This window comes from Diachasmimorpha longicaudata, chromosome 6 (assembly GCF_034640455.1).
Source record: "Diachasmimorpha longicaudata isolate KC_UGA_2023 chromosome 6, iyDiaLong2, whole genome shotgun sequence".
NCBI lineage: Eukaryota > Metazoa > Arthropoda > Insecta > Hymenoptera > Braconidae > Diachasmimorpha > Diachasmimorpha longicaudata.
Window position 1 is genome coordinate 443,943 of NC_087230.1, and position 26,409 is coordinate 470,351.

Below are 26,409 nucleotides of genomic sequence, written 5' to 3' on the forward strand. Positions count from 1 at the left end.
TTCAATCGGAGACGTGAGTATGGCGCGAGTCCTTGATATCCGTCATAGAGGATGTGCACCGGAAGATTCTGACGATGAAGGGCCGGATAATGGCCGCTGAGATTGATCCGCGTGAAGCAACGTGTGATGCTTTTGATGACACACTCTACAATTTTGTGTACTTTTACATGGGAGAGGATGTTTCCATAAACAATTCCGACAGATTTGAAGGTTTTTTACAATATTACCGCGTTCTTTAACCGATAACGCGATGAATTTATGACACTTGAAAAGTCTATGAGCCTCGCGACACATTAGACAGACGATCGGATTTTTTGACGACGTTGATTCGGATGTCGGGGAAGTCACGAAAGTGACTTCCCCGACATCCGAATCAACGTCATGTACATCGCCCTTCGCTGATCTCTTCGCTGGTTGATAGCGAGGTTCTCCTGATTTTCTTTTCTGATTGACTTGATGAGTGTCAATCTTGACATGACTGGAAGAATCAAAAGCTTGTTGCTTAAAAATGGTCGACTGAATAAATTTGAACAAATCGTCCAGCTTTGGGAGCTCATCCATCCCTAGCTGGTCCTGCCATTTACTGCGTGCTACCGGAGGAAGGCAACGCTCGAGGACCCTAACGATAAAATCTTGGCTGGATTGGACGCCCATACCTTCTAAAATATGGAAGTGTTGGCGAGTCATATCTAACAAATTTGATAAATCATCCGCGGACAACCTCGTAACCTTCGGGAGATCCAAAATCGCGTTCAAATGTTCCACGGCTACGATCCGTTTGTGATCATAAAAATCTAGTAACGTCTGCCACGCGATGGCATAGTCTTGTTCGCTAGGGTCAAACTGACTGACTTTGGCCAACGCTTGGCCTACGAGTGAGTCAAAAAGTTGACTGCACTTTACCGCGTCTGAAATATCGGACCGCGAATGTACTAACGCGAGGAATTTATTTTTATACGACGCCCAATTTTCCCTCTTTCCGTCAAAAACCGGAATACGGATTTTGGGAAGCCTGGGCAACTCTTGGCGTTCTGTTATGAGCACGTTGCTCGAGTTTAGAGTGCTATTAAGCGCGATCTGATCTCGACCTTGTAATTTAATTATCGCGGTGGCAATTTCGAAATATCGCGCCTCAAATCCGAGAAACGCGTTTAGCTGAGGGTTGTCCGGCTGTAACAACTCTAATTCCTCATTGTATTTTAATATTCCGTTATACAACGAGGTTAAACTGTCGAGCCTCAACTTAGCGTTGATGGGTTCGATTTGAATGTTTTCTAAATAACGTTCTAATTTTTCTAATTGTGCTCTGAAGGAGCTTATTTTTTGTTGCAGGATTTCTACTCGCTGCATTTGTTCCGCGGTGAGCATTTTGATTACTTGTTTAGAAAAAATTCAATTTAATAACGGTAATAATAATAAAAATAATAGTAAAAATCAACCTTTTATGATATCAAATATTTTTTCTTCAAAAGAATGTAAGACTTATCTTTAAAGCTCCTCGATGATGACGATCCGCCAGGCTGTTGATCCCGCAGGTTAGGAGTGATGTTCCGCAACGAGATGTCACTTGCACTTGTTTTGTATTGACCACTTTCGGTTGGTTGTTAGTTAAAGATTTGTGAGTTCACACCTCACAGGAGGCACCATGAAAAGAATTGGAATTTAAACTGTCATACCCTAGATGGTATGGCAGTTGCATTAAATTTTTGTTAATTAAATGTTTGATGTGGAAATGATTAATTATAATAAATACACACAATTTTTGTTTTGGGAAAAAGCCTTTTGGCATAAAAAACCCAAGATATATTTTATACTTAGAAATCAACCGAAAGTCATCAATACACTTATTAATATACTAATTTGGCTGCAGCCCACACAACTGATTCACACACAGGATTAATTTTAAATTGTTCTTAAAATTAATTACGGTTAATTTGTTAGATCAAATATTTTTTAATTTGAAAACTAACGGTAGCGATATCACTATTGATACGTGAATTTTCGTTTCACGTGGCGTTATCCAGGGGATTACCCAGGAGGTTATGAAAATGTTATTATTCTAATGAATATGGTTATATTTATATAAAAATATAGATTATAACGCGAGGACGACCGTATTATCTACGATTATTTTTGTATATTTTTTGTTATTATTTATCGATTGCGATTTTATTGTTTGATGATGATTGTGTATGAAGAAGGAACCCGACAAAATAAACGTGACTTTCACCGAGCACTTTCACTTGAAGAGAGAGCGAGTGCTTCCTTCCGGACGGAGATCTAACCCATCTCCAAAAACCGAAGACACCCGAAACCCCAAAGCGCATGCGCAACGAATCATTTGAATTCCAAATACTCGCCGCGCACGCGCCGAAGACAATCGGGTGTACCCGGCCAAATCGGAGAGGACCAAATCCCCGCTTAGTTAAAGAAAAAGAGGGATGTTCCGATTTCCGTCGCAACATCCCTCATGAAAAGAGGTTATGTCATTTCCACTGGGCGACAGTGGAACTGAACAACAATTAATTTGAACAAACTTGAGTAAAAACAAGGCCATTAAACGGAGCTAGGGAAAATCCTGGAAGGAACTGCAGGAGGAAGTCGACGACAATCCGCGGAGCAGACCTTATCGTGTCGTCATGACCCGATTGAAGAGTTAGTCGTGACAGAAGCCAACGTACCCCAATCAACTGAGAAGAATAGTGAAAACATTATTTCCACCAGAACCAGGGATCACGTAGCGAACCATTTGCGAGGAGGATGAGCCTCTCCCCCCTGTGACGGGTGGAGAGTTGCTCCAGGCCGGCAGCAGGGTAAGAAATAAGAAGAACAACAAACCCTCAGACGACCCCTTGTCATATTTACAGCAAAAAACATATTGGAGCGTATCATCCACAATCGGATTGAAGCCGCTATTGGAAGTTCGCTTGCAGACAATCAATCCGGCTTCAGAAAATCCAGATCAACCCTAAACGCGATCGATAGAATGGTCAACACTATAAGAGGAGCTATTGCAGGGAAGAGATACAAAAGAAGCTCCAAGCAAAATTACCTCGTAGTCACCCTGGTCATAATGAATGCCGTCAACTCAGCCAACGGGGATAACATCTGCCTAGCCTTGGACAGATTGAAGGTGTCAGCATACCTGAAGAGCATGATCACGAGCTACCTCGATTAAAAATACCTCATCTACGACACAGAAGTCGGATCCGAGGAATACCGAGTCACAGAAAGCGTTCCTCAAGACTCGGTACTTGGACCACGTCTGTGGAACATCATGTATGCCGAAGTGCTATGGCTACAACTGCTACAAGCAGTAGAGCTGACTGCCTTTGCCGACGATGCGCTGGTGGTTATCGTGAAGAAGTTACTGGAGGAAGCTCAAAATGCTTTCGAGACCTCCTTGATCCTACTCCTTTATACATAACTGGATGGGTTCAGCTGGCCTGCAATTGGCCGAACACAAGATCGCAGCTATGCTGATCGGCAGCCGAAAGGGCCATCATCACCTCACAACCGTGCATAAAGTACCTGGGAGTGATAGTCGATGCAAGATTAAACCCTAAACTCTAGGTGGAATACACTACGGAGAAGGCAGCAAAGGTGGCATCGGCACTGGTGCAGCTTAGGCCGACAATTGGTGGCCCGCGACTGAGCACGAGGAAATTACTGGATTCAGTGGTCACCTTTGTTCTGACCTACGCCATTGTTGGATATGCAGGGAACAAATTGAGCAACAACAATCACGTTAATAAATAATACGTATATTACGGATTGCAACAATAAATATAAATATACTTCGAACACTGAATTTCTACCTGTTCACTCGTTCGCCATTATAATCGACCAGTAACATTGACACTCACGGTGGCGCGCTTACGATTTACTAATTACAATATATAGGTGATAGTAGAATCCACGGTCAGTAACCAGGCTGTCTTTGATAGCTCTTATCAACACCTCCCCTTTAAAACAGACTGGTGAGTTACAAACGCCTGAAACATACTGATATATGCAATTATAACATTTCAATTCCCAATAATGACAAACAACGTTGGTGACATCAGCAGGCATCTGATCCCTAGACGTATAATCCAGCAATATTAATCCCTCGTCGATATTCTCACGGACGAAAGCATGACAAACGTCCATATGTTTTGATCTAGAATCTGTCGTCGAGCTATTAATCCGACTCTGAGCACGTTGGGAATCATTCTAAATCTTCATTCTGTCGCATGGTAGACCAATCGATGACAATCATTTTCGTAAATAGACCTCACATCGGAAATAGTCTCGGAATAGTCGGGAATAGTTTCGGAAATAGTGCCTCACGTGTTGATTCTGTGATTGCCATCAGTTCAGCATCCGTCGTAGATAATGCAACGGTGCATTGTTTTCGGGTTTCCCTACTAATCGTACTTGAAGAATAAATAAATGCGTACCCCGAAAACGATCGACGATCTAAACGGTTTGCTGCCCAGTCCGTATCGACACAGCCATGAAGCTCCTGCTCATTTTTAACGTAATGGAGACGATAATTTCTGGTCCCCTTGAGATATTTTAAGACTCGCTTAGCAGCTTTCCAGTGAGTTTGCTCATAATATGAGTTAAATGGGCTTAAAAAACTCACCGCGAAAGCTATATCTGGTCGCGTTGAAATAGCCAGGTATAGCAGACCTCCGATCAAACTTTGATTCGGTAACTCCATCCTCAACTGCTCATCCTGTATCTCTGGGCGTGTTAATGTGCAACCGTTGTAAATTGGTGTATTGACTGGTCTGCAGTCAACCATGCCAAATTTTTCTAGTAGCTTATCCACATGATCACTCTGAGATAAGCAAATACTATGGTCATTTTCATCTTGATGAAAATTTATGCCCAAGTACTTACTGACTTTTCCTAGACCTTTCATCTGAAAACACCGAGAAAGTGTAACCTTGACATGCTGAATCCACCACAAACTGCCGGAAGCGACAAGAATATCGTCGACATAGATAGTTACTAGCAACATACCCTTTTCGTTATTAATGTAGAAAAGACATAGGGCGCAAGATGATGAGCTCAATCCCATCTTCAATAATACATCTCTCAAGCGCCGATCCCATTGAAGTCCTGATTGCTTCAATCCGTAGAGTGCACGTTTCAGTAGGCAAACACAATCTTTCTTTTCTTTCAGAGCCTGCTGCCATCCTTTAGCAACAGTAATTATTCTTTGATCTGTAATCACCTTGGCGTTGAGACCGACTGGCTTACCAGTAACAATCTTATCAAGCACCTCCCCTAGCTGTACGGGAGTGCCCATATGAATCGTTTCTTCAAGACGACCATTCAAATATCCCGTGACCACATCAATTTGATGAATTTCCAAACCTCTCTCAGCCGCTAAAGCTGCCACGAGACGAATAGTAGTGGTCCTCACCACTGGAGAATACATCTCTGTAAAGTCGATGCCGTGAAAGTGCGAACATCCTTTGGCCACCAAACGAATCTTCTTCCTTTCTTTCTCCCCGGTCTGCATGATGCGAAAAACCAGTCGATTCTTCATGATCTTACGATCGGCAGGACGATCCACTAGCTCCCAAGTTTCGTTAAAAAATAGTGACAACAATTCGTCTTCCAAAGCTTCTTGCCACGAAACTGCTTCCTCCGATTTCATCGCCTCATCCCAGGTGGCAGGTTCCGCTAAAACAGAATAATGAACAAATTCGTCAATTTCTGCTTCCGCCAACGGCGCTGCCGAATGATTATCGAAAGCATTATCAGTTATGTTATCCAAAATCTCGATATCTTTAGTCTCTTCTTCTTGTTCATTATCGTAGTCAGAAAACATTTTCCTTGGCCTTCCCACTGATCCAGTCCGAAGGATTTTCGGTCTTCCAGGTTTGCGACGAAGTGGAACGCTCGGGGCTCTCCGTCGAAAATTCATCATACTATGTTTTGGACTATTTCCTTGTTTCACATCAGTCGTTACCTCAATCGTCGATCTATCACTGGATAAATCATCGAGATCACCTTCATAATTTACAGCAAAATCTTTGAAATCTTCTGAAAAATAAAAAGAATTCATGAATTTGACATCACGACTGACAATCAACTTTCCATTTTTTGAATTCCATAAACGATATGCCTCGGATTCCGTTGAATATCCGACAAATACACATTCCTCTGCTTGCGAATCAAATTTTCCTTTCTGTGACTTGTCTAGCACAAAAGCTCTGCATCCAAAAACCTTGAAATGCATGACAGTAGGCTTCTTCTTCTTCCAGATCCCATGAGGAGTTTCACCTTTCAATGATCTACTCACACAGCGATTTCTAATGTAAGCTGCGGTATTAATAGCTTCAGCCCAAAACATCGGCGACATCCTCCCCTGGCGCAATAAATACCGTGCCATCTCAACAAGTGTACGATTCATCCTTTCAGCAGTACCATTTTGTTCCGGTGTACGTGGTATTGTCAATCGTCGTTGAATTCCATGTTCATTCGGATACTTATCAAAGGTTCTGTTACAAAACTCTCTTCCATTATCCGACTGCAAAAATTTGATTTTCTTGCCAGTTTGAGTCTCTACCTTTGCCTTATATTTTTTGAAACTTTCGAAGACCTGCGACTTTTCCTTTAAAAAATCTACCATAACCCATCTCGATTTATCATCTATATAAACCACAAAATATTTTGACCCCGAAATAGTTGAACATCTCATTGGACCGCAAACATCTGTATGCACAATTTCTAATACATCTCTTGTGCGGTAATTCTCTGTCGGTATGAACGGTACTCGAGTTAATTTTTCACGAGCGCACAACTCACAGTCTTTTATTTCCTCTCTAACGATCAATTTCAATCCGTGAACGATATTTTCTCTGCGTATTCTTTTGATATCTCCAAAATTCAAATGCCCAAGTCGACAATGCCATAATTTTAAAGATTCCGCAGGTTCCCATTTCCCAGTCACATCGGCCGAACCAACAGTCTCTACTCCCTCTTTAACAAAATATAAATTTCCCTTTCTCTCTGCTATAACAAGGGACCTTCCATTTTTATCTCTAACCTGAGCTCCTTGTTTACGAAAAATGACTTCACAATCTTTGTCAGTAATTCTCGAAACCGACATTTAATACGTTCTCAAATCCTTGATATGGTATACATTATTTAATTTTATTTTCTGGTCGTCTCTCTCATTGTTTACGACCATTCTAACTTCTCCTACTCCATTAATAGCCGTCGTGTCATTATTGGCTAAATTCAAATATTTGTTTATCTTTTATTAGGAATCAAAAACATTTTTGGGAGATACCATGTGGGACGTACAACCGCTATCTAAACACCAACGATTTCTCACGCCGTCGCGCTCGACGTGGAAAGCAATTTCATCAACAAAATCCGCATGATTACCCGTCTCTGAGTGACTGTTCCCTCTGTGCTCCTCTTCTTCAATTCTCCTTGCTGAATGATGTGGCTGTTGGGCCGACTGTGACTGTGGAAACCTAGAAAAACAAAAACGAGCTATGTGGCCAGGCTTTCCACATTTAAAACAACTATTTACTGGATTCCATACACCTGATACTTGATTCTGCAACTGAGAACGTCCAAAATTTTGTCGAATTCCTCCTCTCTTATGACCTTGAAAAATTCTATAGGTCGAATTTCTCTGTGAACTTCTCGCTCCTCTGGCAAACAATACATCCTGTGTTTCCTCTTCTACCGCAATATATTTCCTCGGTTCGTAATCCTCTTGAATTTTCATTTTTACCACTTCTGGAGAGGGTATTTCATCTCTCGTCGTCATCGCTCGACGAAAAAAATCAAATGACATTGGCAAACTCCACAACATCAAAAATGTCACTAAATCATTGTCCACTTGCATCCCAATTTCACCTAATTTATCGACAATATCCATAAAATCATCTAGATGCTTTCCTAAATCTTCATCTTCCCTCATTTTTTGAGAAACTAACTGCGTTAACAAGAATCCCTTCCGAGCCGGTCTGCTCGACTGAAACTCGTCCTTGAGTTTTAACCATGCCTCTCTTGCCATTACACACTTTTTCACATGTTTCAATACGTCCTTATCAATACTCAGAATTATTTCAGAAAACGCTTTTTCATCTGCTGTGATCCACGCGGCGAATGTTGAATCTGTCTCTGCAGGTCGAGCCCTGGATCCATTTACATATGTCCATAATTCACATTTGATTAACGTTGCCTTCATTTGCATCTCCCAAGTATCATAATTGTCCTTTGTTAATTTATCAAATTTGGTCGAAGTGTTCGTCATCTTAATGAAAATGATTTCCCTCTTCGGTATTTTCACAAAATTTCAGGACAAGACACGCTGGCCGCAACGGTCTTCCCGTCATGCCAAAATACAGCTATCGTCAATGGTTTTCCCATGACGCTAAGAACACACGATGCTGCTCACACTTTAAAACGTTCTATTTTCTTTTTTCGTCGCGGAATATTTTTTCTGTAACTTTATTCTTTATTATTAATTTTTCTCAATATTATGCAAATACTGTAATAATGTCCAGGTGCAGCGATAATAAACCCCATTATCGCTAATTCTGAATTTTTTAGTTTATTAGTCGAAATGGAGAATCCCCAAATTTATTAAACACTTTTAGTATTTATTGCAACGTTACAACAACGGAACGAATCGGTCACTATTTCAGTCTTAATCGAAGTAATGTAAATAGTCCGGTTATTGAATTCAAATTCCTCGCTTTTAAGTTAACCATCATTGTAAATTGATAAACTTGTGAAAGTGTTCTTTTTGTGTTTTTCTTATAAATAAATTATGATATAATAAATACGACTTGTGCTTATTTAACAACAACATAATCCAACCGTTTGATTCTTCATCCAAGAACAAACATTCTAATGAAACCATTTACCCTGGGCCCATAACCGGTTGGATATGCAGGGAATAAATTGAGCAACAACAATCACGTTAATAAATAATACGTATATTACGGATTGCAACAATAAATATAAATATACTTCGACCACTGAATTTATACGTGTTCACTCGTTCGCCATCATAATCGACCAGTAACATTGACACTCACGGTGGCGAGATTACGATTTACTAATTACAATATATAGGTGATTGTAGAATCCACGGTCAGTAACCAGGCTGTTTTTGATAGCTCTTATCAACATCCCTATTTGGGAAGATGCACTAAAAATCCAGGAGTGCAGCCGCAAAGTAGCTCCAATCTACCGACTGAGTGCTCTGAGGATATCCAGCACTTTTCGCACAGGTTCGCAAGATGTTGCTTGTGTCATTGCTGGAATGATACCCATTCAGATTCTGGCTGGAGAAAGGAGATTACTCTTCGCGAAAAGGAGCACATTACCTGAACACCAGCAGGAACAACGTAAAGGGGCACGACTTGAAAGGCTACTAGAGCGGCAGAACAACTGGGAGATATCGGCGAATGGAAGATAGACACATCGACTCATTTCCCAGGTTGATAGATGGGTGAACCGCTAACATGGGGAAATCAACTACTACCTGACTTAGATGCTCTTCGGACATGGTTGCTGCAAGATTTACTTACACCGTTTCAGACATGATGTGTCTCCGAATTGTCCGTATGCATGCGCTGTGCCTGAGGATGCAGAGCATGCCCTCTTCTACTGACCGCGTTTGAGCACGGAGAGAGGGGAACTCGAAGAAGCATTTGGAGAGTCGCCAACATCAGACAACCTAGTGCAACATATGCTGGAATCAGGCGAGTGCTGGGCTACAGTGCAGAGCAGAGATCACGCTAAACTCCCCCTGAAGAGCAAAGAATAACGTCACTGTGGTTGAAAACCCGGTAAGGCTTAGGCCGCTCCTGCGAAGTTATGCCCAACGGCCGTACCGCAGACGCATAATAAAGGCGAAGAGACTTATAGAAGACGGGTTTTAGTGGGTATTGTCAGTCAAAATTTTTGACAGATTGGCATCTAACATCAAGGCGAGTCCCACACACAGGAAGCATATCTCTAACTCACTGCTTTCCACGGCGCGTAGAGGCATTTCCAACGTTTTAAAAAAACACACACACATACACTCTGCCCGAGTAACATAACGAACGTGAGCAACGTTCAACGTTCTTAACGAACCTCAGGGCGCTAGAAGTGTTCCGTGTTCAACTGTCACCTGAGTAGGAAAACTTACATGGTTTAGAAAAGAAATTCACCGACTAAGAATTTCTCATATCGTCTTCATCGATAGCCACTAGAATGATTGTGATTCTAGACATTGTCCAAGAGTTGATCCGTTATTGTAAATGTTGGAAACTATTGCGAGCTAGCGGGGGATAGACAAGGACCTTGGGAATACCATAAGAAATCGTTCATTAAAATTTTAATTTATCAGTGTAATGGAAATCTATATATTATACAGGGTGTCCCAGAATTGAACGTCCAGACTTTAAACTTAAGTTGGGGGTGAAATTCTGGATCGAAAAGTCCTGAGCGACTTTTTGATCAGACGCACCCTCTTCAACTTATTCAAGGTTGAAGTTGGACGAATCAGGGGCGTGGGATAACCGCTCGCACGACGGTTAGGAAAACATGCGAGTGTGGTGGTGTCCCCACCATACCGTACTACTCCCCTGCGGCGGCAGAAAGAGATGACTGGTGGCGGCGGGTAAGAGGAAGGGGGGGGGGGAATGAAAAAAATGAACACCCGCCCGCTACATTAAAATTATTTACTCCTCCCCTAATTAATGCCAAGGGATGAAACCAAGGGCATTCGATGGAGGAATAAATTCCCCATCGATTGAGGCCCATTACATCTCTTAATCTAATCGAAAAGGAGAAAAAAACAGCGTTGAAAATTACAGCGCTGGAAAAAAAAACCCGGCGATTTAATTTTCTAAAGCCCCACTGGCCCTGTATGAGATTTTCATTTTTTGTTGAAGTTGAAGAGGGTGCGTCTGATCAAAAAGTCGCTCAGGACTTTTCGATCCAGAATTTCACCCCCAACTTAAGTTTAAAGTCTGGACGTTCAATTCTGGGACACCCTGTATATTGAAATGATGATGTGAGGTCTGAAGCTGATATTTCCAAAGGTAATCGCTTTCTTCGCTAGCAGGGTGAGATATTATCCTTGAAAAACTTCAACAAAGCTCTGATTTGGTTCTACGCTGATATAAAACAATATGAAGATCGCAGTTGAAAAATGTCTACTATCCTTCTATAATGTCTGTGTCTGTCTAGTTTTGATAGCGTTCGTCTCCTATTTCTTTAGATTCACGAGAGGACACAGGTATGTAGTATATGATTCAATTACAAAACGCATAAATACCAAATTACTCTTTAGTTAATAACATGAATTTATCAACATTTGCAAATTTTGGATCTCTTTATGCAAAACAACAAATTGCATATGTCCGAATCTGAGTTGTCGATCAATGAATCAGAAATTTCATGAAAAAATCTCATAATATCACATTTTCTTCGCTGGCTGAGAAGGATTCATTTAGGTGGCCGTTTTTCCTTCCCAACGGTATGTTTTCATTAGTGGGGTGATCTGTCTGTTGATGATCATTATAAGTTTTATATTTGTAAAACTTTGCCATAACTGCGAATATAGATATATCCACCAGCATCAAAGCAGCAAAGAGGAAGAATTCCAATGCCTATAGGATGAAACAATGTGTCAGTTTGGCCTCTCATTATGAGTGAAAATAGAAAATTTTTTCGCTCACCTGCCGGTCAAATATTTTCGCTTCCGCAATGATGACAACAATCAGGTTACCAAATGCGACGGTCATCAGCCACGCAGCTTGAAGTAGTGATTTCATAGTCACTGGAGCTTGTGTAAATGCAAATTCGAGCCCAGTAACTGAGAACATAACTTCACCCATTGTAATAACGATATACTGCGGAATAAGCCATAAAATGTGAACGGAATTGGGTGGAGTAATGGTAGTGAGACCCATTTTTGTGGCATTGGCGGTAACATATATCTGCAGCGTATAAACACCACCGAGTTTGATCTCTATAGAGCCTACATTTACATCATTTACTTTAACATCATATTCCCCCGGACTGAAGTCGGCTAATGGAGTGATCTGTGCTAGATTCCTCGTTGTAGTGGTTGTGAAATCATAATCAACTTTCGATAGCTTTACTCTTGTCACTGCATTTGGCTTCAAAGTGTTATAAGTTAGTAGACGAATTGCAGGATTTCCATTTGTGCTTTTGTTGTTATAATCTTTGTAAGCATACGAGCCGACCGGCTCCAAAACATATGAAATAGCTTGGCCTTCCACTACTGTAATGATTCCATTTCGCAATGATGCATTTTGAAGCTCGTTACATTGCGAGAAATCAGCACTGTATGTTATTGATTCATGCCCTTTTAGCCTTATTCCAATATCTTCCCAAATACCGAAAGGTTTCACAATCATTGTTTGATTATTTATTAAAATTGGTAATGTACAGTCTCTTGGATTCAAAATCCGTAATTGGGCCGTTCCATCCGTCGGGAGAACTGGATAAGTTGTCTGAAAATAACAACAACAAATAATGTAACAACACACAGGACCCATGAAATTCTTGGGAAATGAACCTTTAAACCGTATAAACCGTCAAAAATGTGAACAATTCGTTAGTGTATCTGTTCATATACACTAACCGTAGATATATATATATATATAAAATTTCCGAAATATTGAAAAGGAAAGCCCGAAAAAATATCGCATGAAATATGAATACTAGAATATGGAGCCCTCATACTCGTTAATAGGAAAATAAATTTAATATTTTCTTGATGATTAATCATTAATGTATAGATTCAATGATTGAATTGAGTTGGTTATAAAGTCTGCTGAAAAGGAACGAGAAAAAAATGGAAATTTACGAATTTCCATTACTTTCCACAAAGACAATAATCCCACAAATCAAATGAGATGCTGTAATCAACACTGGTCACTTCAAACGATACTGGTTAAAATTAGAGAGCTCAGATATCATAATTGAAACATGGTAGTCGAATTATCAGCAAGTGGAAAATTCATGCCATTATATTATTGGACGAAAAATGTCTACCTCCAATTTTAATTCCACAATGGCTGACAGGATGAAAGCAACTGCAGCTAAAATTCCGCCAGTGGTTAGTTTTTTCAATGGTGTATCAATGCTTCTCATCTTTGCCATTAGAGGGTAAACACATGTTTCAAATATTGGGATGAAGATGACGATGAAAAGTGGATTAACCACTTGCATTTGATCAGGTTTCAAAAGAAAGTTTCCAATTTGACCGTCCATTCTTGTAGCTTGGAATGTCCATCTCGACCCTTGCTGATCGAATAGTGCCCAGAAGAAGGGGAGGGGAATGAAGAGTGTCATAATTTGCAGAGCTGATTTTATATCAGAAATCAATGTGGAATCGTATTTATCATCAGCATAATCTAGCCAGTGCTCGCGCTCAACCACTTTCTTAGTTTTGGCTTTTTTATATATTGCCCGCTTATAAAAAGAAGAAGAAAACAGTCTCATTAATTGCATTAAAAATTTTGTATAGGCTGACTAGGTCAGTTTCTGGACGGTTAGCGGAAATCTCTGTTTCATTGCATACTCTAAAACCAAAAAATCATCTACATACAAATGTGATGGATTCAAAGCCTTCAACAATACTTCAGATAACCGTAAATGAGTCCAATAATAAATAGTGGCATTTTACGAGAAACCCTAATTTATAGACGACTGGACCATACAATAAATAGTGGTAGACGAATTAATGGGCGATTTAGGGGAATCAACGATCTTTCCACAGTTTAGTGGAATATATGGTGTTTTCATTTATTGTAAATGCGAAAAATACAGGGAAAATCCAATGATTGATCTTCACATGCACGGGATTCCGCAGAAAACGTAATCAAATCCTCCATTTTAGCCTGATTTTGGGGAAGTTTACGCCTTTCGTTACCTTTTTCTCCGGGTGTCTTGTGAGCCAACTTCTACACTTTCATTCTCAAGTTTTTTGTTTCTTTCCTTTATTCCCTTGTTTAATGTTTTGCATCTCATGTGTGCTGTTTCCTCTTAATCTCCGTCTTCATTTTTTTCATGTCAGCCTCATTCTTTTCCAGCCATTCCTGCGCCCTTTGTTTTCCATAAATTTCTTTTACCAACATTTGCCTTCTCCTCCGGAGCCGAGATCACGCCGCACAGCACTAATTAATCAAAATGGCGTATCCCCATTTCGTCTTTCCCTAAATGGCCAAGATTAGAATAACAGAAATGCGCACCCCAGGCTTTGGAGACCTCAACTTTAGTTGAACCTAATCGATGGTATTCTACAGGTGGGATGCCTCCTTCGACAGCTACTTTGGCTATCTCTTCTCCCTCATTGAACTGCAGCACTTTAGATGCCCGTAATGTGTGAAAACAAAATATACGGATTTGCATAAAACAAATGAAATGTTGGTTTTATGTAATTAACAGAAAAATAATCTCCGCTATCATCAGGATTGGCGTTACTCGTACTATCAACAGATACTTCATGCTCAGTAACGGAGGTACTTTATTTTTACCAATATCCTTGCCAATATTCACAAGATGAAGAATGTTAGAGCCATCTTGGGAAACTGTGGTTTTGTTATTATCTATGAGACTAGCAGCATTTTCACGAGATGAATTCCATATGATAATTTCCTCAGTAGAAGTAGCTGAACTCCTGTCAAACCCAATCATCACAGTATTTTCCAGGCAAATGAAATCAAATATTATACGTGTCGTGAAACAATGGCAACCACTTTTCGATGGCATTGTGCAGAATCAATATTTTATCCAAGCTCCGATAGATATATTTATATTTTAAATTGAAGACTTTATATAAGAGAGCAAGCTTTTCTCTAACTTATCTAATAATTCTAACAGTATTTATCCATAATGTATCCATAAAGTATGGACTAAGAACACCACGTGGGCTCAGCGCTTGCGTATAGACAATTTCTTTTTTTTGTTTCATTTTTTCCATGTCCACAAATAGAAAAAAATTGGCACATTAGTGATAGTATTAGAATATGGAATGCTGAGCAGAACTTTTCAAAAGAACATTTGACGAGAGTTGATATCGTCCGTGAGCTAAACGCTGTCCAAAAACTAACCTGATCACTCTATGACACCATGCCTATTTTCTGAACTTACCGACATGCATTTAACAACCTCTAAAACGACATTTCCCTCTGGTTCTTTCAATCTGTATAATGATTTACCACTAAGAAAAATAACTGAAACATACGGATCACAACATGGCATTAAATCATTGAGAATTATAAAAATACACAATTGACATTTGGAAATGCTAACAATTATTTTTACGTACCAACTGAGACAATCATCAGAACTGCAGGAACGAGAAATGCGACTGAAAAGCATTCTTGGTCACCGAAACATTTCACATTATTACGGAGTTCTGGCGTGAGGAATGTTGAGATAAGAGACCCAGAATTGATGGCAAAATAAAAAACTGAAAAGAACGTAATAAGATATTTCTCTTGTTCTGGAAGAATGAATTGATCTCCACCAAATGCTGCTACACATGGCTTAATGCCGCCCGTGCCCAGAGCAATGAGAAGTAATCCAATTATCGAACATTCCCTGAAAATTTAAATATCGATGTGGATAAACTGTGAGTATATAAAAGTCATTCATTTGAGATTATACTACATATACACATAATGCTATAGAAAATCTGACGATACCTAATGGGTAAACCAAATGTTGGAACGGCACTTGCTGAAAGGAGAAGTTGGCCCAGGGCATAGACAATGCTTAAGTAAAATATCGTCCTAAATTTTCCAAGTACCGAATCAGCCAACATTGCGCCAAATAATGGGAAGAAGTAGACGAACATCGTAAAAATGTGATAAATAACAGTAGCTGTGTTATCACTATAGTCCAATTTGTTTTTGAGGTACAATGCCAAAATAGCTGAAAAGTGAAACATTAACTGTAATGGTGACATTATATATTGGAGCCGATATGTTTACAACCTGTGGCAAAGCTTCGAATTTGGGAATAATTATATTATACGGAAAAACTGACGGGTTCTTAGAGCTGAAAAAGATTGTCGAGTGTTCTTTTCCGTTTAGTTTTGAGAGAGAAATATGACAGTGCAATACGGACAGTTAATAGTCAATATTTCATGGATTTATTCTTTTAATTTCAAATTTTTTTTCATTACAAAACCATGATACAACTTTTTGGAGACCGGTCAAAATGTGATATGCATACCGTGACGATGGAACACTGCGTTTTTATGAAAAATTTAAGTTCCATCACATATGGGATAATTCAGGTCAAATCAGCATCAGTCTGTGTATTTTTAAACGGCTTTATTTAGCTCACCCCGTTCGTTTTATTTTTTTTTATTATTTATTCTTGTGTCAAATTTAGTAATTCAAATTTCACCCTCTTCCTGTCAACCGATTAATCTGAAATTTTGTATACACTTTGCATTTTGGTGACAATACAATTATGTTTATTAATTATCATTGTTCTGTCTCACTGTCGCGCAGTGAGAACAGGGGCATGCTTAGCATGAGGGCGACCGGGCGACGGAGATGACGACACGCGTTGAATACGTCGGCGCGTGGAGTTCGGCACCTTTCGCCTTGGCCGGTCACGCACGAGTGTTTCCGGCGCGTGCGCGGTGACCACTGAGGAACTCAGAGGTGCGCTGCGCAGGCGCTGGGGGGGGCTCGGGCGGTCTCGGTTCGGGGCACGAGGTCGAGCTCAAACCGGAACCTCATGATTATGATTATTAGAGTTGTTGTCACCCTTGTGAAGAGTAGGCTCTGCTGAAATTTTGGGACGTGTAAAACCAATCGAAAATCTAAAACGCAATCTCAAATAGAAGTCGTGTTTTAATAGCATCAAGTCACAAAGTCGTTGGCCTTCTTCAACTTTATTAATTTACTTTTAGTGTGTTTAGGCTTAAAATAATTTTAAGTTACCAAAACTCATCACCCAGGCGTTCACCTGGGTGATACCACGTGGAACTACCACGATATCTGTTTGTCAACCTTTAGAGGTTACCTGAAGTAAATCTTCATTCCCAAAATATTCAATCTGGATTGAATCCGATCTACAGATCGGAATCTGTCATTATATCGAGTGAATGGTGCATTGTGTTGTGTGGGCTGCCGCCAAAACTAGTGTTAGACTAATATCTTGTTAATCTCAGTTGGTTTTCTTGTGTTTATAAAATACATTGGGTTTTTTATGCCTTTACGGCTTTTTCCCAAACAAAGTTCCTTTGAGTGATTTATTTACCAAACGTTTCCCAATCCTTAACAGCTTTAATTGAATAATATCAATGCAATTGTCATACCACCTAGGGTATGACAATTAGTAAAAGAACATTTCATTTCAGGGTGCCTCCTGTGAGGTTGTAATCTCACAAACCCCTCATTTACGAACCTAACTGGGATTAACAAACGTTAACAAACTTTAAAAGCTGTAATAAACTGTGAAAAACAAAACAATCAAAATTTTAACAACGTCGCTCCCCACCTGGAGGATCATCAACCTAGCGGATCATCTACATCAAACTACCTCGGAAAGATAAGTGCAACAATTCTAACATTTGCATTCTTTTTAGGATTCTTTTGCATTTTATTTTCTTTTTCGTGCATGCGCTGACTCACGGTCGGTAAAGCAGCGCCCGGTCAGTGTAGACGGTTAATTTCAGCGGGAAATTCAAAAATCCGTGGATCATCAAATTTCAAAATCAACGCAAAAATCAATTGTTCAAAATGCTCGACGCGGAGCAAATGAAACGGGTGGAATACTTGCAGCAAAGGATGAGCTCCTTCAGAGCTCAAGTAGAAAAGCTCGAGCGGTACCTCGAAAAGGGTCAAGTGGACCCCAATAACGCGAAGTTTAGGTTTGATAGCTTGGTAAAATCGTACGAAGAAGTAGGAAATTACGAAGAAGAGTTAAGATCAGTTCAACCTGAGAATCCTCAACTAATTGCGTTCAGTCGAAGCGAAAATCGGTATTTCGAATTAGCTAGTGCAGTGATGAAGTTGCGGGAACCGATTCCATCGGCATCAAACAACACACTGCACAACAACACTTCAATTAGCAACGAGCGACAAGAGTTCCCGCGACTCCCTAAAGTTCGCATCCCAGTTTTCGATGGAAGAAGGGAGAATTGGGCGAATTATAAAAATAAATTCATCGCTCTGGTGCATTCGCGAACGGACGTCAGTGACGCTATCAAATGCAGCCAACTGTTTGATTCGCTCGAAGGCCAAGCATTGGCCAAAATCAGTCAATTCGACCCCAGCGATAGGGATTACGCGCAAGCGTGGAAGACGTTGTTGGATTCGTACGACCACAAACGCATTGTGGCCGTGGAACACATGAACGCCATCATCGATCTACCGAAGTTGACAAAAGCGACCGCGGACGATTTATCCACGTTGTTAGATAGAGCGCGTCAACATCTTCACATTTTAGACAGTCTTGACGCCAGAGACAAGGACACTTTTCCGGTCCGTATAATCGAGCGCTGCCTTCCCCCAACAACCAGGATCAAGTGGCAGGACAGTTTGGGGATGGACGAGCTCCCCAGGCTGGACAACCTGTTCAACTTTATTCAGTCCACCATTTTTAAATTGCAAGCTTTTGATTCTTCCAATCAGTCGCAACACGAGACTCTACAGACCACCTCGAGAAAGGGATCGGGAGCGACTCTTTCGAATCCCAACAAAAAATCCGCGAAAGTCAACTCGCACACATTCGTGACCTCCCCGACTCCCGGTTCGACAAATTCGGGAAAGAGGCAAGCGGCCTGTCCATTGTGCGGCGATCCTCATCGTCTTTTCCAATGCCCCAAATTTCAGGAATTCTCGGTAAAGGAACGGACGAGTACGATCAAAAATATGCAAGCTTGCCACAACTGCTTGTGGAAGCATCCCCTTCCTTGCAACAGTACACAACGCTGCAGAGTGTGTAAACGGAAACATCACACTCTGCTTCACGCGGATCAGTTTCAGAAGCAACATCCCAACCCTCCGACACCAACGCCTTCGGGCTCAAGTCAAACATGACTGGAATCCACCGACAAGACAACACTCGCGTTTCCGCTGGATTCTCATCTAATGACCACAGCGGTTGTCGAAATTCCCAACCGACAAGGGCATCGAGTCACAGCACGAGCACTGTTAGATTCCTGCTCTACTGTAAACTTGATTACAGAGCGATTCGCGCGCTCTTTAAAACTCTCGACCAACCACTGCTCAGTGAATATCAGAGCCGTGGATGGTTTATGTACAATTTCAAATCGATATGTTCAACTTACATTAAATTCACACTATAACGACTTCGCGCAACCGTTAAATTGTTTGATAGTACCAAAAATCGCCGATGCCGTGCCTCATGATGCGTTTGCCCGATACCAATTTAACATTCCACCGAACATTCAACTAGCAGACCCTCAGTTTCACTTGCCAAAGCCGGTAGATTTATTGGTGGCTGCGAATACCACCTTATCTGTTCTCGCGATCGGACAACTCAAATTTGTTAATGACGACGCGACCCTCATCTTACAAAAAACTCGTTTAGGTTGGATCGCGGCAGGAAATTCCGGAAATTTGAACCCATACACGACCGCCTCGTGTAATGTCGTGAAACTCGACAAACTGATCGAAAGATTTTGGTTGATCGAAGACTTCGATCACGAACCCGTAAAATCACGCGACGAAGTTTCATGCGAGCAACATTTTGTAACTCATACGCGGCGCGATGAGACCGGACGATACGTAGTTCGTCTCCCATTTAGGGACTCTAAATTCCAATTAGGCGAATCTCGCACCCAAGCGTTTAAGCGCTTTCAAGCTTTGAAGCGAAAGCTGTCTACCAACCCTGCATTGGAACTTGAATACGGTAGGGTGATGGAGGAGTACATTTCTCTCGGTCACATGACTCTATGCGACGATGCCGAGAGTGGATGTTACTTGCCGCACCACGCTGTAATCAAAGAGTCCAGCGAGACCACCAAGGTGAGAGTGGTGTTTGACGCATCAGCGAAAACATCCACGGGAATCTCTCTAAACGAAGCCATGTTGGTCGGCCCGACGATACAGAATAACATTTTCGAACAAGTGTTACGGTTTAGGACACATCGGTATGTGATCACAGCGGATATCGAGAAGATGTATAGGCAAATTCTCGTTCATCCAGAAGATCGACAATTTCAGAAGATCTTCTGGTACCACCAGGGCGAAATCAGATCTTTTCAACTGAACACTGTGACTTTTGGCACAGCAGCTGCTCCCTTTCTAGCCGTTCGCACCCTGCAACAACTTGCTCAGGATGAAGCTCGAGATTTTCCACGGGCTAGTCGGCTACTCCTCAGAGATTTTTACGTGGACGACTTCATTTCCGGCGCTGATGAACCCGACGAACTCGTGGAAATCCGCGATGAGATGATCGCTTTGCTCGCTCGGGGAGGATTTGCCATTAGAAAATGGGCCTCAAATCACACTGCGTCATTGGATGCTATATCTAAGCGTAATTTCGATTTGGACTACTTGGTCAGGAGTGATCCAATTCAGAAAACGCTGGGCATAGTTTGGGATGCTCAGGGCGATCTGTTACGGTACATAATTCACCCAGTAGATCCTAACGTAACTGCCACCAAACGCAAGCTCTTATCCGAGCTTTCAAAAATCTTCGATCCGTTGGGACTGTTGGGTCCAGTCACGCTGTATGCCAAGGTGTTAATTCAGGACTGTTGGAGGGCTAAGGTCACTTGGGATGAGTCTGTACCTCAGGAGATCCATACCAAGTGGAGAGGGCTGGCTCTTCAGCTCCCTGTGTTGCACGAAGTGGCAATTCCTCGTCAAATTCGGGTACCTAACTCCACGAAAAACGAAATTCACGGTTTTTGCGATGCGTCCAAACAAGGATATGGCGCATGTATGTATCTGCGATCGTCTGACTCGCACGGTAATGTCACCGTGAACCTCATTTGTAGTAAATCTCGTGTTGCTCCCACAAGCGGGGTAACAATTCCTCGGTTAGAACTATGTGCAGCCAGTCTTCTCAAAAGGTTGTACGTAGAATCCAAATCTCAGTTTGAATTTCCTATTATTCGGACGTCCCTCTGGTCAGATTCCACAATCGTGCTCTGTTGGCTGAACAAGGCCCCTCATCTTCTGCGACCTTTCGAGTCCAACAGAGTAACCGATATCCAATCATTGGAAGCTCAAGTAACGTGGCGACATATCCGCTCCGAGGATAATCCAGCGGATGCGCTGTCTCGCGGACAACTTCCATCCGAATTCATTAATAATTCGTTGTGGACTTCAGGTCCTAACTGGCTGGCTTGCGATGAAGCGCAGTGGCCAGTCTCAGTTCTTCCATCCAATCCTAACGTTCCGGGACTTAAAATCGGAATATGTCTGATGGCTCACGCGTCGCCAGAAGCCATCTATTCGAGATTTTCGGACTTCAATCGGTTCACCAGAGTAATAGCTTACGTTTTACGATGGAAGAATCCTCCCATCCCCAAAGTCAGGTTACTTTCAGTTCAGGAAATCGAAGAAGCCGAACTTCGCATTCTCCTGATGATCCAGAAGGAACGTTTTCCTCTCGAATTCAAAAGACTTTCCGTTCACGAAACATCTTCTAACGCCCAAAGGCCAACGGCCCAGGGCACATCTTTCGATCAGCTCAATCCGTTCATTGACGATCGAGGACTCATTCGAGTCGGAGGACGGCTGAGACGATCGGAGTTACCATTCGACCAAAAACACCCAATCTTGCTACCGAGCAAACATCCGGTCACCGATTTGATAATCACCCACGTACATCGGGCAAATATGCACCTCGGTATTCAGGGCACGTTGCACGCCAGTAGGTCCAAATTTTGGATTCTAAACGGGAAGAACCAGGTTAGGAAAATCGTACACCATCGCATCGAATGCATTCGACAGAAGCCACGGTTAGATCACGCGAAAATGGCGGATCTACCAAGCGTCAGAGTCCAAGAAGCGCCGGCCTTCTCGCGAACGGGGGTAGACTTCTTCGGCCCGATCCTCATAAAGGAGAAGAAGAATCATAATAGATCTTTCCTCAAGGCATACGGGTGTGTCTTCATATGCATGACCTCGAAAGCGGTTCACATCGAGCTAGCAACGGATCTGTCGAGCGAGGCTTTCTTAGCAGCTTTTCGCCGATTCCTGAGTCGTAGAGGCATTCCAGAACATGTCTACTCAGATAACGGTACCAACTTCGTGGGAGCTAACAGAGAGATACAAGATTTGTATGACTTCGTTGGCTCTCCTTCTTTCGAAAACGCCGTTGGATCGTATGCTTTATCGAAAAGAATCCATTGGCATTTTAACCCTCCGCTGTCACCTCACTTCGGTGGGATTTGGGAGGCGGCTGTAAAGAGCTTTAAACATCACTTAAAACGAGTTATTAAAGATCAAAGGCTCACCTATGAGCAGCTTAACACTCTGCTCATAGAGATAGAAGCCATTCTAGATTCAAGACCTTTATACGCTCTTTCGGCCGATCCCAATGATCCACTGGCCATTACGCCGGCACATCTACTAATCGGTCGTGCATTCAACGCGCTACCTGAACGATCTTTTTTGCCAGTTCCAGATAATCGTTTATCTTCCTATAACTTCATCCTCAAGGCGAAGCAGGATTTCTGGAACAAGTGGTACAAGGAGTACCTACATGAACTCCAAACTCGCCAAAAGTGGCATACCTCAACTACGCAGTTAACACCTGGAGCGGTTGTTCTCCTCATCGAGGATTCGGCAACCTGTTCCCGATGGCCGTTGGGTGTGGTCCTCGAGGTGTTCCCGGGGAGCGATGGCATCGCCCGAGTGGCCTTGGTGAAGACGGCCAACGGAACTTACAAGCGAAATATCACTCGTCTTTGCCTTCTCCCAATCAGTTAAACTTAATTTACCACATGGACTAGTGTCCACTGTGTATTGCCACATAATCCGGGTCATGTCGCAACTTAGGCCGGGAGCATGTTCTGTCTCACTGTCGCGCAGTGAGAACAGGGGCATGCTTAGCATGAGGGCGACCGGGCGACGGAGATGACGACACGCGTTGAATTCGTCGGCGCGTGGAGTTCGGCACCTTTCGCCTTGGCCGGTCACGCACGAGTGTTTCCGGCGCGTGCGCGGTGACCACTGAGGAACTCAGAGGTGCGCTGCGCAGGCGCTGGGGGGGGGGCTCGGGCGGTCTCGGTTCGGGGCACGAGGTCGAGCTCAAACCGGAACCTCATGATTATGATTATTAGAGTTGTTGTTACCCTTGTGAAGAGTAGGCTCTGCTGAAATTTTGGGACGTGTAAAACCAATCGAAAATCTAAAACGCAATCTCAAATAGAAGTCGTGTTTTAATAGCATCAAGTCACAAAGTCGTTGGCCTTCTTCAACTTTATTAATTTACTTTTAGTGTGTTTAGGCTTAAAATAATTTTAAGTTACCAAAACTCATCACCCAGGCGTTCACCTGGGTGATACCACGTGGAACTACCACGATATCTGTTTGTCAACCTTTAGAGGTTACCTGAAGTAAATCTTCATTCCCAAAATATTCAATCTGGATGGAATCCGATCTACAGATCGGAATCTGTCATTATATCGAGTGAATGGGGCATTGTGTTGTGTGGGCTGCAGCCAAAACTAGTGTTAGAGGAATATCTTGTTAATCTCAGTTGGTTTTCTTGTGTTTATAAAATACATTGGGTTTTTTATGCCTATACGGCTTTTTCCCAAACAAAGTTCCTTTGAGTGATTTATTTACCAAACGTTTCCCAATCCTTAACAGCTTTAATTGAATAATATCAATGCAATTGTCATACCACCTAGGGTATGACAATTAGTAAAAGATCATTTCATTTCAATCATTATACATTCAAGATGGCCGCCGCTACAAAATGGCGGAGAATTTGTTTTATTAATCCCATCAATATGGGTATGAAATGAAAGGGCTCAACTAGCAGAATACAATATCCTATTATAAAAAGGAGACCCGTGTACAGATCGATATCGATATTTCTCGAAGAAATATCTCGAAAATGCGTAAGCGTAAGACAGAAACCGAAGCGACATCTGTCGATTATATTAGTCGCACATTGGACTGGAACAAATGAACCGGTAAAAACCATCACATTTGGCAACGTGTTTGAGTGTTTTTATCCTATTATAAAAAGGAGATAATCTATAATCGTGAAACATCATGACACCTCCACCTATTAAATATACGACCAATAGAGCCATTGATCGTTTCAATGTTGGAGCTACACTCATGTAAGTATTCCTATTATTATTTTTAAAAAATGAACATATTTCAAAAATCTAAGATGATGCATTCAATCATCATGACCTATCATTGACACGTGTTCGGAGAGTAATTTCATTTTTTTTTCTTAGGAAAATCATCGGCTACGTCGACTGCATTGAAGGCCTGAGGGGGTTGCCAAAATCTCCATCTAAGTGGATTTACAAGTGCATTTTAAATAACAATGATAGCAGAAGGGTTCGCATACTGTGCTGGGGGGATGATGCTCTCAAATACAAGGATGATATCAAGATGTATCAGGTACAGGTGATTTCCATTCAAAAAGAAAAAAAGTGAAATTGTCACATATAATACCACAAGAGTGGTAGGGAACCTAGAGGGAAATACTCGATAATGTTGAAGCTCGAGTGGTATTCAGGAGATTATTTTTTCTATCCAAATTTCGGCAAAGAGAATTGTGCCATGAAATGAAGAGAGGTTTATTTGGTTAAGTTATCGTTTGTTTTTTTTATATATAGCCTACCCGCAGAATTATGAAAAAATTATCGCACATAATACCACAAGAGCTCCGAAATTATCGGATATTTCCCGATAGGTTCGTTGCAAACAAATGAACGTAAGAACGTACGTTATTTATTTGTAGGGAACCTTGAGGGAAAAAAAATATCAACGAATAAATAACATAAATGCCCAGTGTACGGTAATAGACTCGTCTTTACCGACATATAGGGCCATTTTAATGGCTGCCACTTACGGTGGCAGCACTTACGGTGGGCCCGTCGTCGCACTGGTGGACATGTCGCTGTCGCCGATTGCGGGGCGGGACCCAATAGGCGCTTGCGACGGAAAAGCTTTTTTTTGAATGCTCAACCGTCAGTTAGAAAATCCGTGTGAAAATGTACACAGTGTATTATATCGATCGAGATTCATATCCACCTTTTAACTAACGATCTGTCCCGCAAAGACAATAAACTTGATTGAATCAGTGATCCCGAATGCCATTTCGGATAAATCACGAATAATTTCAACGATTTAACATCCACAAATTATAAAAACACGATCTCGAGATCAGTGGTCCGTAACCGCTTGGTTAGCCACATAAACACTTCACGAACGGTGAAAGTTAATTGTGCATCACAAACTATCAACATAAACAATTGATCAAGTTAAACATCAAAATCATTCTAAATAACCGCGAATTAATTCCAAAATAAAAACTAGTGTGCGTATGTGTGTGTGTGTGTGTTGACGCATAAACTGTCGGATTTGTTGCGTCATTCGCAGTTATCTTTATAAATTAGTTAATAAACTTGGGTTTTTTATGCCGATAGGCTTTTTCCCAATCAAAATATTGTGTTCTTGTTTCATTCATTAATATTCCCTAAAATTTATTACAACCACCATACCACCAAGGGTATGATGGTATTCAACGATTATCCACCCAGTTCAGTTTTTTCTTTTGGAAACAAAATGAATATCTATATGAATATCTATGCGAATATCTGTATGAATATCTATGATTATTTTTCCCACCCAAATTTCAGCCAATAGAATTGCACCATTTGTTGATATTTTGTATAGCCTACCTCGAATATCAGCGATAATTTTTTGAATATTTTGGTAAACAAACGACACTTAACCAAATAAACCTCTTTTCATGTCATGGAACAATTCTCTTGGCCGAAATTTGGATCGGAAAAATAATCCCCTGAATACCACTCGAGCTTCAAAATTATAGAATATTTCCCTCTAGGTTCCCTGCATACAAATGAAGTCGTCAAGTTTTTCAGGAAAAATCACTCGTGCTTCGCACTCGTGATTTTTTAGCCTGAAAAACTTGACTCCTTCATTTGTTTGCAACGAATCTATCGGGAAATATTCGATAATTTTGAACCACTTGTGGTATTATATGTGATAATTTTTTTCATCCCAATTTCAACCAATCAAATGGTGGCATTTCCCGTCACGTGGTACAAGTAAGAGAGTTTTACTTCGGATATTTCCCTGTTTGTTGCTAAGCAATGAAAATATCCGATAAACAATTTGTACGCGTTTCAAACCCCGAAACTGTCATTACAAAAAATCAAGTTCAAAGACTTTACCTCGACATGAGCAG

The 26,409-nt window shown here is 41.4% G+C and overlaps 2 protein-coding genes across 4 annotated transcripts in view; both read right to left on the reverse strand.

Moving 5' to 3' along the window:
- Position 1: 1 nt before the first annotated feature.
- LOC135163520 (uncharacterized) lies at positions 2-1,368 on the reverse strand. Its single transcript, XM_064122998.1, has 2 exons — positions 220-1,368; positions 2-145 (listed from the first exon to the last, which is right to left on the reverse strand). Exons 1-2 carry the CDS (start codon positions 1,366-1,368, stop codon positions 2-4), a joined length of 1,293 nt encoding a protein of 430 aa, XP_063979068.1.
- Positions 1,369-11,295: 9,927 nt separating this feature from the next.
- Positions 11,296-26,409, reverse strand: part of LOC135163508 (peptide transporter family 1-like) — a 120,390-nt gene continuing 105,276 nt past the window's right edge. For 2 of the 3 annotated variants that reach the window (XM_064122979.1, XM_064122978.1), the window contains 6 exons: positions 15,708-15,936; positions 15,329-15,603; positions 15,151-15,233; positions 13,051-13,470; positions 11,706-12,506; positions 11,296-11,636 (listed from right to left, as the gene is read on the reverse strand). In XM_064122979.1, the coding sequence (XP_063979049.1) occupies positions 11,436-11,636; positions 11,706-12,506; positions 13,051-13,470; positions 15,151-15,233; positions 15,329-15,603; positions 15,708-15,936 (2,009 nt within the window). In that variant the 3' untranslated portion in view covers positions 11,296-11,435. The remainder of the gene's footprint in view (positions 11,637-11,705; positions 12,507-13,050; positions 13,471-15,150; positions 15,234-15,328; positions 15,604-15,707; positions 15,937-26,409) is intronic. The other variant, XM_064122980.1, reaches the window with a different exon arrangement.

Coding starts and splice junctions, on each gene's coding strand:
- LOC135163520 (XM_064122998.1), bottom strand. CDS start 1,368: ATGCTCACCGCGGAACAAATGCAGCGAGTAGAAATCCTGCAACAAAAA. Junction 146..219: donor TTAAAGAACGCGGTAATATT/GTAAAAAACCTT, acceptor ACAAAATTGTAG/AGTGTGTCATCAAAAGCATC.